Source organism: Antechinus flavipes, chromosome 2 (assembly GCF_016432865.1).
Source record: "Antechinus flavipes isolate AdamAnt ecotype Samford, QLD, Australia chromosome 2, AdamAnt_v2, whole genome shotgun sequence".
NCBI classification, from domain to species: Eukaryota; Metazoa; Chordata; class Mammalia; order Dasyuromorphia; family Dasyuridae; genus Antechinus; species Antechinus flavipes.
This window is the reverse complement of record NC_067399.1, coordinates 685,758,415-685,772,182: the sequence shown is the minus strand read 5'-3', so window position 1 is coordinate 685,772,182 and position 13,768 is coordinate 685,758,415. Positions and strand designations below refer to the sequence as shown.

Here is a 13,768-nt window from a genome sequence, read left to right as displayed (position 1 = left end):
TATCTAGGACATACTGCAACATATCTAACATATGTAGGACTGCTTGCCATCTAGGGGAGAGGGTGGAGGGAGGGAGGGGAAAAATCGGAACAGAAACGAGTGCAAGGGATAATGTTGTAAAAAAAAATTACCCTGGCATGGATTCTGTCAATATAAAGTTATTATTAAATAAAAGAAAAGAAAATATTTAAAAAAAAAAAAAGAAAGAAATGTGGCAGTACTCCATGTATTTTTTTCCAAATAGTTGACGTAATATTGGAAGTAATTGTTCTTTAAATGTTTGGGAGAATTCACTTGTGGATCCAACTGGCCATGCAGATTTTTTCTTAGGGAGTTCATTAATGACTTGTTCTATTTCTTTTTCTGAAATGGAGCTATTTAAATATTTTATTTCCTCTTCTGTTAACTTGGGAAATTTGTATTTTTTGTAAACATTCTTCCATTTCAGTTAGAGTGTCAGACTTGCTGCCATAGTGTTGGGGGGAAAAAACTGCTAATTATTGCTTTAATTGCCTTTTCTTTGGTGGTACATTCACCCCTTTCAGTTTTGATGTTGGTGATTTGGTTTTTTTCCTTTTCTTTTTCTCATCATCAAATGTGGGCAAAGATTTATTTGTTTTGTTAGTTTTTTCATAAAACCAACTCTTAGTTTTGTTTATTGGACCAATTGTGGTTGTGGTCTCCCATGGGGATTTCAGGATGGCCTCTACTGGGGATTCCTAGTGACTGGTTTTCAAGTAGGCTGCCAGCACTGGGGCAAGAGTGCAGAACCAGGGACTATCATGATCTGGTGATTACAGGTTTCATGAGATGTGATCACTAGGAAACCCAGCAATGAGGGAACTGCTCTGGTGCAGGGAGAGAGCCACTGAGGGCCTTTACAGCCCCGAGGCCCTTTGTTCATGAATGTCCAACCTTCCTGGAATTCTGGAAACAGTTTGTTGTCAAACTGACAATCTGGAAGACTCTGTGGCACTTAGAAGCCATCAGGGTTTGATGGAAGCACCCCATGAAGCCCAAAAACTGCGTGTTCCTGATCATGGTCATTTGAAATCACTGAGAAAGAGTTGTTAAGCTGCATATGTTCACATACTTGTTGTCCAAGGGAGAATTTACCACTTAATACAGCATTGGCACATTTTTGGATCAAATCCCTTGGATCGTTGTCTCAATCCTTCAAGGATGTTTTGAATTTCTAAAGGGGAAGACTGCAATAACATGCTCTGTCCTTCCATGCCACAGGACGATTAACTCTGTTTTCAGGATGAGATATATATTTTCAGATGTGGATGATTTCCTGCCTTTTTTTAAAATTGGGTTTGTTAAAAGAATGTGGAGGGGACTGTAATGATGAATTTCTAAGAATAAATAAGCCATGATTATCTCAAAGAAGTAAAGCATCAGAACAAGATCACATGGACCTCAGATAAAATAGGAAAATCCCACAGAAGAAAATCAACAGCCTTAGTATTCAAATAATGCATCAGGGAAAAAATATTGAATGGGATTATGTCAGAGATCAGACACTGAAAGAGAAAAGGAAAAAGTTGGAATTTGTCAAATACTGTAGACAGAGGGTGTGAATTCCAGGCACAGCTGCTGCGATTTGGGTCAAGTCACGCAATCCCTCTGAGCTGGTGGCCTGAGGTGGACAAGCAGTGAGAATGAAGGTTCTTTCTGTGTGGTCCCAGGATGACTGTGAGAATCCAATGTATTTAGGCCTGAAGGTCATTAGAAATTAAATCAGTCTTGAGATGTGAGCTACTGGATTTTTAAGTGATTGATTCTGCCCATTGATGACTTTTCTCTTGGAACGGCCTCAAATTTATAAGAATGAAAGCCATTCTCCAATTAATAAATGGTTAAAGGATTTGAACACACAATTTTCAGATGAAAAAATAAAAATGATTTCTAGTCCTATGAAAAAATGCTCTAAATCACTATTGGTCAGGGAAATGGAAATTAAGACACCTCTGAATTACTAGATATTTTAGACTGCCTAATATGACAGGGAAAGATAATGATGTACATTGAAGAGAATGGGGGAAAACTGGGACACTAATCCATTGTTGGTGTAGTTGTGAATTGATCCAGTCATTCTGGAGAACAATATGGAACTATGCCTGAAGAGCTATCACACTGTGCATACCCTTTGATCCAGCAGTGTCTGTACTGAACCTGTATCCCAAAGAGATCTTAAAGAAAGGAAAAGGCCTTTCAGATGTGCAAAAATGTTTGTAGCCGCCTTTTCTGTAGTAGAGAGGGGACTATGGGGATTGAGTAAGCATCACAACCTAGTATTTCACCTTTTTGATACTTTGCTTGCATTTGGTTTTCTTGCTCATTTTTTTCCCTTTTTGATCTGATTTCTCTTGTGCAGCATTCAAATTGTGGGAGTATGTAGAGAAGAATGGTACATAGCTTAACATACATTGGATTACTTGCTATATAGAGGAGGGGGTCAGGGAAGGAAGGGAGTAAAAAATTGGAACACAAGGGATTGCAAGGGTGAATGTTGAAAATGATCTATGCATATATTTTGAAAATAAAGTTTTATTTAAAAAGATTTTTCTCTTTTGCCTTTGCAAATACAAAATGACTTGTGTTCATTTTAAGAAGGGAAGGGGATATTAATATATATGTGTTTATAGTGTCTATTGTTTATTGTTTATTGTTTTTTCAGAGCAAGAGATCAGCATTGAAATGAAGGACACTACAGAGGAGATAAGCCTTTCTGTGGTAGAACCTCAGAAGCCACCATCCATACGTTCATGTGACTTCACTTGGAGAGAAATCTGTGTTACACAAAAGAAAATTCGAACTGACAAGAAACCTTATGAATGTAATCACTGTGGAAAATGTTTTAAACAAAAGGGAATTCTTATTAGACATGAGAGAATCCACACTGGAGAGAAACCTTATGATTGTAACCACTGTGGAAAGGCCTTTATACAGAAGGTAGCACTTGTTACCCATCAGAGAATCCACACTGGAGAGAAACCTTATGAATGTAACCACTGTGGAAAGTGTTTTAGAAGCAAGGTAGCTTTTATTAGACATGAGAGAATCCACACTGGAGAGAAACCTTATGAATGTAAGCAGTGTGAAAAGGGTTTTAAATGCAAGAGAGATCTTACTGTACATCAGAGAACACACACTGGAGAGAAACCTTATGATTGTAACCACTGTGGAAAAGCTTTTAGATACAAGCGAGATCTTACTGTACATCAGAGAATACACAGTGGAGAGAAACCTTATGAATGTAACCACTGTGGAAAGGCTTTTAGAAGCAAGAGACATCTTACTGTACATCAGAGAATACACAGTGGAGAGAAACCTTATGATTGTAACCAGTGTGGAAAGGCTTTTAGAAACAAGAGAAATCTTATTGTACATCAGAGAATACACACTAGGGAGAAGCCTTACGAATGTATCCAATGTGGAGAGACTTATAGATTCAAGAGAAGTCTTTATGGACATCTGAAAATCAACTCTGGCGGGAAATCTTTTGTAAGTAATGTATATGAAAAGGGTTTTGTAAAAAAATCTGATTGGTTCCTACCACATTTGTGAGGAAATGTAAAGGCATTAAAATAAGCAGGAAAATGAATTTGGTAGAAAACACTGGGACAGATCAGCCCACAGAAATCAGCCAGATCCCTTGTATGAGAAGGTCTTTCTCCTCAAGGCTGGTAGGATTTTGTATCAGAGGTGACTACTAGCAGCCTGGTAGTTTGTAGCCATGGGTTTGGTTTTTGGATCCCAGGTTTGATTTTTAGAACACTGTGGGTGAGCTGGGGGTTCCTTCCATTGCATTTTCCTTTTCTTGTCCAGAAGTGACCAGTTCTCTTTGGCCATTTCCTTCATGAGAGTTTCCATTATATTTAACCGGTGTCCTTCCCTGAGAGCTCCCATTCTTTGTTTTTCTATATCCCTGCTGTATTTCCCTTCAGTACACTTCCTTCAGCAAGGGCAGATTTTTTGATTGTTAATTGTTGTTTATTTCATTTCCTCTGGGCTGTCCTTCACTTTGGTATATTTTTATTTCCTGTCTATTCTCTCTTCTCTTTCTTTGGGAAGAATTTCCATGTCAGAATTTCAGTATTCTATTCCTGCATCTTGAAAATGATCAAAACAAATCCCGAGGTCCAAGAAATATGGAAAGAGTTCTGCCTGGGAAGGAGTCTCTTGATTTAGGGACTTGTGGAGAGCCCAGTCAGAAAAGTCCCAAAGGAGGAGAGCCAGTGAATGATGAGGTGGTAGCTGAGCTTTCTCTTTAAGAGAAAGTTTAGAGTGCATTAAGTCCCCTTCCTGTTGGGAAAGGGGGGCCTGTGGGAGGCTTGTGAAGGAAAGCTTTGCAATGTCCTCTCTTGCGTGTGTGTTAAGGAATCAATCAGAGATGAGTCTTCCATCAGGACTTCCTTCCTTTACTGAAAAGTTATCCTGTGGATGTAGAAGTTCTCCCTCGAGAAAAAGAGAATCCATGGCAATCTCAAAAAAGTGTAAAAGAACAATAACTTCCTCAGTTGGTCACAAGTGATGAAATCCAGAAAAGTAAAGCTGAAATGTGGGTTTCACAAAGACCATGAGGAGGTCAGGGTAGCCCTTCCTAGTTAGACATGTCCCAAGTTCACAAAGGCCATTCTCCTTATCAAAAGGTAACATTATTTAGAGAACAGGTTATAGAGAAAATGGAGAGAAAATAAGAACCAGCAGAGGCAAATATGAAATAGTGCTGAAAGAGCAATAGGGTTACCCAAGAGAAGAATTGGGAAGATCCCATTAAAGGAACATAACAGGTTATTACATTGAATGGCAGCCTAGAAGCATAAAGGAGTTTAGCAAACTGACCAGTTAGTTATAGTTAGCTCTACTTTATGTATAGTATATACAACTGTAATGAGCCAGAACTCTGGAGAAGCATAATTGAAACAAGGTGTTAACTCAGAGCAATAGGCAAGACAATGGTTACCTAGTTTAGCTGTGAGTTCCCTACTTCAGTACATGTACTCAGTACTTAACATAGATCTACAAGATTGACACCTACAATGATGCAATTGTAATAGAGTATATAAGAGCCAACAAGGACAGGAGGAGAAACATTCATTCTATCTCCCACCTCCCTGAGGTCTTTTTCTCTCTGTCTCTGATGGACAAGGGGAATGCGGCAAAGAAACATCGAGGAATTGTTAGGGGACAGATAATTCCCTGAGAGCTTCCACTGCTGTGGATCACAGCATCTGAAGGAGTTGCAGGGCAGCCTTTGCTGGCACAGGTGTTGGGGGCTGGGAATGAGATAAATTGTGAGCAGAGGGAAGAGGAGGAAGGTCAGCCACCACTTCAGTCACTTCTGCTAAGGAAGAAACTTCCCATCACCCTCTTGCTCTCCAAGGCTCCATCTACCTCACAGATAAAACACAAACTCTTCCTGATTCTACAAGGAAATGCATTCAATAATCAGAAATTTCTCGGCTTTCTTCCATCTGCTTCTATAAAATGCTTTTCTGAAAATGCAGTAAGACTCTTTATGACCGTGGTTTCAGGAGTCGACTCTGACCCTCAGAAATGGCCTCAGCTTTGAGACAATCCCTTTTCTGCTTGAGTTTCCTCTTGTAAATTGGAGAGGGTTGGTTGGATTCTTGTAGAGCTGAAAGTCACCTCAGAATTCATCTTGTGATTTGGTGCTTTAGGAGTTGGTGACATTCAGGGATGTGGCTGTGGACTTCACCCAGGAGGAGTGGGGTCTCTTGGACCCTCCCCAGAAGGAGCTGTACAAGGAAGTCATGCTGGAGAATGCCCAGAACCTGCTGTCCCTGGGTAAGGACATTTCCTTGGGTAACTCTGAATCTGCCATCAAATGGCATGTCTTCATTTCCTGGGGTGCAGGGTTTGGGGGGTGTGTCATTCAGGAAGGAGGAAGTGCTAATCTGCTGTGTCCTCCTGTGTTTCTTTTCCTTGTGGGATAGAAAACTGAGGGTGTCCTTGGTTGCTCCTGAAGCTCTTACCACTTCTAGGTAGCTTCAAGTCAGAAATGAAACCAGTGTAGAAGCATCTCACCCAAGGAACGACTCTCAGCTGATTTTGGCTGACCTCTACCTGGACACAGACTGGTCGACCAGAGCTCTGAAAATTGCTCCCACAATTATAGCTGAAAACCTGTCCCTCTTTGGTACCAGGCCAGAATCAGGAATACTCTTCTTTTTTTTTTTCCTTTTTCCTTTATTTATTTTTTTAATAGCTTTTTATTTATAAGTTATATGCATGGGTAATTTTCCAGCATTGACAATTGCCAAACCTTTTGTTACAGTTTTTCCCCTCCTTCCCTCCACCCCCTCCCCTAGATGGGAGGATAACCCGTAGATGGTAAATATATTAAAGTATAAATTAGATACACAATAAATATACATGACCCAACTGTTATTTTGCTGTTGAAAACGAATCGGACTCTGAAATATTGTACAATTAGCCTGTGAAGCAAATCCAAGATGCAGGCAGGCAAAAATATAGGGATTGGGAATTCTATGTAATGGTTCTTAGTCATCTCTCAGAGTTCTTCCGCTGGGTGTAGCTGATTCAATTCATTACTGCTCTATTGGGACTGATTTGGATCATTTCATTGCTGAAGAGGGCCAGAAATGATCATCATATAGTATTGCTGTTGAACTATATAATGATCTCCTGGCCCTGCTCGTTTCACTCAGCATCAGTTCGTGTAAGTCTCTCCAGGCCTTTCTGAAATTGTCCTGTTGGTCATTTCTTACAGAACCATAATATTCCATAACATTCATATACCACAATTTATTCAGCCATTCTCCAATTGGTGGACATCCACTCAGTTTCCATTTTCTGGCCACTACAAAGAGGGCTGCCACAAACATTCGTGCACATACAGGTCCCTTTCCCTTCTTTATGATCTCTTTGAGATATAAGCCTAGTAAATATTTTTCTTTTTAGCAAGGATCTCTCTGTAACCCAAAGCCCACGGTTGTTTCTAGTACAGGAAACTTGTCCTTGATCTTCCTTCCTATTGCCCTCACATTCTAGCACTAGTGGTGGGAAAGGAAAGGAAGGGAACCAGAATTTCTTTCCAGATGTTGTTTGCCAGGTACTGTGCCTTATGCTTTCTTTACAATACAAACAATTAATAACAATATTGTTTAAGAAAAAATTTCCAGGAAATAAGATACTTTGACAATTCTAAATACGCAAATTAATGCAAAAGAACAAGTGAAGAAAGATGTGATTTGCATCCAGATAAAGAACTGATAGAAACATGTATGGCATAATATTACTTCATGCCCAATAACACTTTTTATGCAGGTGTGGGCTTAGAACCCTCTGCCAGAATGGAGCCTAATAGGACAACAGGAGGGGGAGGGGAGAAAGAGCATTTGACTGTTTCTCCAAAAAAGGTGTACAACAGGATGATGGGACAAACTTTATCATAGATGTCTTGCATTACAGGCACTAGTGGGTGACCACTGACTCCTATTTCAATAGAATGAGCTGAATCTCAATGGAGCAGCTCTGGATCCTCTCCCCATTCCCTAAAGAGAACTCAGTTTCAACCTTCTCTCTTCATCCCTCCATGATTTCCATGCCCAGGGCTTCCAGTTCCCAGAGAAGACGTGATCTCGTATTTTAAGCAAAGACAAGTACCCTGGATGCTGGACCAAGAAGGCCTGAGGAGGCGCTCTCCAGGTCAGTGAAGTGACAGCAGGGATGTGAGCAGTACTAGTGACTTCTGGGAGTTACCCCGAAGAAAATGCAGGTTTGGGGGAGAAAGACCAGCCTTGGAATTCTTTTTCAAATACTTTTTAGGAAGATCTTTCTCAGATTCTCCTCTGCCAGTCACTGAATCTCAGTTTCCCATTTGTAAAATGAGTGGGAAGCACTCCGTGGCCTTGTAAGTCCCTTGCAGTGACTATATGGAATCCTATAGGAAGTCATTGTTTGCACTTTGGGGCAATGGAATTCTCCTGAAAGTGCCAAAAGGGGATCAGCTTGTCCCACACGAGCCAGTTCTGAGAACTTCTCCAAGTCAGCAAACTTTTAACTGCCTGTTATAAGCCAGGCCCTGGGCTGTGTCCCAGGAACATAAAGAGAGACAAGGGACTTCCCCTGCTCTCCTGGAGGTCACAGATTGCTGAGGCAGACAGTACACCAGTAAGTCTGTAGAAACCCTCTGTGGGCCAGATAAATTGGATCAATTTAGTGCCTCCCTAAATCACTAAGTAATTAAGGTAATGATGGTTTAAGGAGGAGAGTAAAATTGGAGAGATGATGGTCAGAATGAAATACCATCCCTAGCATTTATACCGCACCTGCTGTGACATGCAATGTATCAGTATTGTCTCATTTTATCCTCATGAGAATCCTAGGACTCAGGTGCCATTATTGTGCCCTTTTTATAGATAAAGTCACTGAGGCAGACAGAGGTCTTGTAAGTTGACTAGCAAGTTGCTGAGTTAGGATGAACACTCAGGTCTTGCTGATTGAAGGCCCTGTTCACACTTTTCCTCTTGTACCCTCAGCTTTATTCTGATTCTGAAACAGATGTATTTGAGGTGGACAGTGGAAGGAAAGGTGGACAAGGTCCCATTTAGAGGTCCAATATCATTTCTTTAAATGGTAACCAGTGGAAATTACTTGCCAATTACTATTAAAATGAGCTGTATTTATATTGGCTCATGACAAGTATTACAATAATAATAGCAAAAGTACTGAAAGGCCAATTTCAGATATTACATTATGTTGTTTTCATGTTTGTTTAATAATGTTTAATTCACAAAACTATCATTTTAAAGGATAGAATATCTTCAGTTTTTGTTTGTTTTATTTTCTTTTACCACTGGTAAATTAGCTTATCTCACTGACCTACTGGACATTTAACCCACATTGCCAGCCAAATCTTTTGAGAGACTGCCATGTGGAAGAAGAGAAATGTAAACAAAGGATAAGTTCCAATTAAAAGACCACCTCAGTATGTCCATGAGTGGCTCTTTAGGGCTGTTTTTGTGGAAGGGTTGTGGCCTCCCATGGGGATTTCAGGATGGCCTGGACTGGGCATTCCTGGTGATTGGTTTTTAAGTAGGCTGCCAGCACCTGGGGCAAGAGTGCAAAACCAGGTGCAATCTTGATCTGGTGATTACACTTTTGAGGAGATGTGGTCACTAAGGAACCCAGCAATGAGGGAACTGCTCTGGTGCAGGGAGAGAGCCACTGAGGGCCTTTGCAGACTTGTGGCCCTTTGTTCATGAATGTCCAACCTTCCTGGAATTCTGGAAACAGTTTGTTGTCAAACTGACTATCTGGAAGCTCTGTGGCACTTAGAAGTTATCAGGATTTGATGGAAACACTCCATGAAGTCCAAAAGCTGCATATTCCTGATCATGGTCATTTGAAATCACTGAGAAAGGTTTATTAAACTGTATATGTGCACATACTTGTTGTCCAAGGGAGAATTTACCACTTAACACAGCACTGGCACATTTTTGGATCAAATCCCTTGGATCATTGTCTCAATCCTTGAACTTCTAAAGGGGAAGGTTGCAATAGCATGCTCTTTCCTTCCATGCCTCAGAATGATTAAGGCTGTTTTCAGGATGAGACATATATTTTCAGATGTGGATGATTTCTTGCTTTTTTTTTTTTTTAAGTGGGTTTATTAACAAAGAATGTGGAAGGGAATGTGATGATAAATTTCTAAAAATAAATGAACCATGATTATCTTAAAGAAGTAAAGCATCAGAACAAAATCCCATATGCCTCAGATTATATAGGAACATCCCCCAGAATAAACCCAGCAGCCTTAGTATTTAAATAATGTATCAGGAAAAAAAAATTGAATGTGATTGTGTCAGAGATCAGACACTGAAAGAGAAATGGAAAAATTTAGAATTTGTCAAATACTGGAGGCAAAGGCTAGCCATACACAGGGTGTGAATTCCAGGCACAGCTGCAGGGATTTGGGTCCAGTCACTTAATCCCTCTGAGTTGGTGGCCTGAGGTGTACAAGTAGTGAGAATGCAGGTTCCTTCTGTGTGGTCCCAGGTTGACTGTGAGAATCCAATGTATTTGTGCATGAAGCTCATTAGAAATTAAATCATTCTTGGGATATGAGCTATTGGGGTTTTGAAGTGATTGATTCTATCCATTGAAGAATTTTCTTTTGGAAATGAGTCAAATTTATAAGAATGCAAGCCAATTCTCCAATAGATAAATGGTTAAAGGATTTGAACTGACAATTTTCAGATGAAAAAACAAAAATCATTTCTAGTTATATGGAAAAAATGCTCTAAATCACTATTGGTTAGAGAAATGTAAATTAAGACACCTCTGAATTACCAGATATTTTAGACTGCCTATTATGACAGGGAAAGATAATGATATATGTTGAAGGGAATGGGGAAAAACTGGGACAATAATACATTGTTGGTGGAGTTGTGAATTGATCCAGTCATTCTGGAAAGCAATATGGAACTGTGCCCGAAGGGCTATCACACTGTACATAACTTTTGATCCAGTAGTGTCTCTACTGAACCTGTATCTCAAAGAGATCATAAAGAAGGGGAAAGGCCTTCTACATGTGCAAAAATGTTAATAGCAGCTTTTTCTGTATGGGGATTGAGAAAGCATCATAATCTAGTATTTCACTTTTTTTTGTCGTTTGCTTGCATTTGGTTTTATTGATCTGATTTTTCTTGTGCAGCATAAAAATTGTGGAAGTATGTATAGAAGAATGGTACATGTTTAACATACATTGGATTATTTGCTGTATAGAGGAGTGATGAGGGAAGAAAGTGAGAAAAAAATTTGGAACACAAGGTATTGCAAGGGTGAATGTTGAAAATGATCTATGCATATATTTTGAAAATAAATTTTAGTAAAAAAAGAAACAAGATTTTTCTACTTTGTGTTCATTTGATGGAGGGAAGGGGATATTAATATATATGTGTGTATAGTGTCTATTTTACTGTTTGTTTTTGGTTGTTTTTTCAGAGCAAGAGATCAGAGTTGAAATGAAGGACACTACTGAGGAGAAAAGCCTTTCTGTAGTTGAATCTCACAGGCCACCATCCATAAGTGACCTCACTTTGAGAGAAATCTGTGTTACACAAGAGAAAAGTCAAACTGACAAGAAATATTATGAATGTAACCACTGTGGAAAATGTTTTAAACAAAAGGGGATTCTTATTGTACATGAGAGAATCCACACTGGAGAGAAACCTTTTGATTGTAACTACTGTGGAAAGGCATTTAGAAGCAAGGGACATCTTATTGAACATCAGAGAATCCACACTGGGGAAAAACCTTATGGATGTAACCACTGTGGACAGGCTTTTAGACAAAAGTACGATCTTATTGTACATCACAGAATCCACACTGGGGAGAAACCTTATGAATGTAACCAGTGCGGAAAGGCTTTTAGAAGCAAAAAAGACCTTACTGTACATCAGAAAATCCATACTGGAGAGAAACCTCATGAATGTAACCAGTGTGGAAAGGCTTTTAGCAGCAAGGGATATCTTATTAGACATGAGAGAATCCACACTGGAGAGAAACCTTATGAATGTAACCAGCGTGGAAAGGCTTTTAGCAGCAAGGGAAACCTTACTGAACATCAGAGAATCCACACTGGAGAGAAACCTTACGAATGTAACCAGTGTGGAAAGGCTTTTAGAAGCAAGGAAAATCTTACCGAACATCAGAAAGTACACATTGGAGAGAAATCTCATGATTGTAGCCATTGTGGAAAGGCTTTTAGCAGCAAGAGGGATCGTATTATACATCAGAGAATACACACTGGAGAGAAACCTCATGAATGTAACCACTGTGGAAAGGATTTTAGCAACAAGAGATATCTTATTAGACATGAGAAAATCCACACTGGAGAGAAACCTTATGAATGTAACCAATGTGGAAAGGCTTTTAGAAGCAAGGGAAATCTTACTGAACATCAGAGAATCCACACTGGAGAGAAACCTTATGAATGTAACCAGTGTGGAAAGGCTTTTAGCAACAAGAGGGATCATATTGTACATCACAGAATACACACTGGAGAGAAACCTTATGAATGTAACCAGTGTGGAAAGGCTTTTAGCAGCAAGGGAACTCTTACTAGACATGAGAGAATCCACACTGGAGAGAAACCTTATGAATGTAACCAGTGTGGAAAGGCTTTTAGAAGCAAGGGAAATCTTATTATACATGAGAGAATTCACACTGGAGAGACACCTTATGAATGTAACCAGTGTGGAAAGGCTTTTAAACAAAAGAACGATCTTATTGTACATCAGAGAATCCACACTGGGGAGAAACCTTATGAATGTAACCAGTGTGGAAAGGCTTTTAGAAACAAGAGGGATCGTATTATACATCAGAGAATACACATTGGAGAGAAATCTCATGATTGTAAACACTGTGGAAAGGCTTTTAGCAGCAAGGGATATCGTATTAGACATGAGAGAACCCACACTGGAGAGAAATCTTATGAATGTAACCACTGTGGAAAGGGTTTTAGGAGCAAGGGAAAGCTTACTGAACATCACAGAATCCACACTGGAGAGAAATCTTATGAGTGTAACCAGTGTGGAAAGGCTTTTAGAAGCAAGGGAGTTCTTATTATACATGAGAGAATCCACACTGGGGAGAAACCTTATGAATGTAACCAGTGTGGAAAGGCTTTTAAAAGCAAAGGAGATCTTACTGTACATCAGAGAATCCACACTGGAGAGAAACCTTATGAATGTAGCCAGTGTGGAAAGGGTTTTAGAAAAAAGGGAGCTATTATTGAACATCAGAGAATCCACACTGGGGAGAAACCTTTTGAATGTATCCAGTGTGGAAAGGGTTTTAGCCGTAAGAGAAATCTTATTATACATGAGAGAATCCACACTGGAGAGAAACCTTACGAATGTAACCAGTGTGGAAAGGCTTTTAGATGCAAGGGAGATCTTGCTGTACATCAGAGAACACACTCTGGAGAGAAACCTTAATTATTGTAACCAATGTGGAAAAGCTTTTTGAAGCAAGGAAACTCTTATTAGACATGAGAGAACCCGCAATGGAGAGAAATCTTATGATTGCAACCAATGTGGAAAGGCTTTTACTCAAAAAGGACGTCTTATTATCCTTAAGAGAACACACACTGAGAAAACTCCTTATGAATGTAACCAATGTGGAAACTTTTAGATTCCAGAGAAGTCTTTTTGGATGTCAGAAAATCCACACTGGAGGGAAATCTTATGTAAGTAATGATTATGGAAAGGGTTTTGCAGAAAAATCTGATTGCTTCTTGCCAGATTTTTGAAGAAATGTAAAGGTGTTAAAATAAGGAGGAAAATGAATTTGGTAGAGAACACGGGGAGAGATCAGCCTACAGAAATCAGCCAGATCCCTTGTATGAGAAGGTCTTTCTTCTCATGACTTGTATTGCTTTGGGCTTCTGCATTGAATTGTTCAACATCGGTCGTACTGGCTTTGGAGTCAGCAACTATGGGTTTTTTTCTCACAAGAATGTATCACAAACTTTGCATTGCTTCTAGATAGCTCCCCAGCTTTTTTTATTAAATGGTAACCCCTCACCATTTCTGAACCACACAAGGAAAGATAATGATGTATGTTGAAGGGAATCGGGGAAAACTGGGACACTAATACATTGTTGGTAGAGTTGTGAATTGATCCAGTCATTCTGGAAAGCAATATGGAACTATGCCCAAAGGGCTATCACACTGTGCATACCCTCTGATCCAGTAGTGTCTCTATT

The 13,768-nt window shown here is 39.6% G+C and overlaps 1 protein-coding gene across 18 annotated transcripts in view; it reads left to right on the top strand.

The window, feature by feature from the left end:
• The window catches only part of LOC127552244 (zinc finger protein 420-like), a 270,922-nt gene that overhangs the window by 218,123 nt on the left and 39,031 nt on the right, over positions 1-13,768 (top strand). For 2 of the 18 annotated variants that reach the window (XM_051982825.1, XM_051982822.1), the window contains exons 3-4: positions 2,684-3,510; positions 5,691-5,817. The exons of 11 other annotated variants lie outside the window; for them this stretch is intronic. In XM_051982825.1, coding sequence (XP_051838785.1) covers positions 2,704-3,510; positions 5,691-5,817 — 934 coding nt within the window. In that variant the 5' untranslated portion in view covers positions 2,684-2,703. Of the gene's footprint in view, positions 1-2,683; positions 3,511-5,690; positions 5,818-7,605; positions 7,702-13,768 lie in introns of all 18 variants that reach the window. 5 more of the 18 variants (XM_051982819.1, XM_051982816.1, XM_051982823.1 and 2 more) reach the window with 3 other exon arrangements.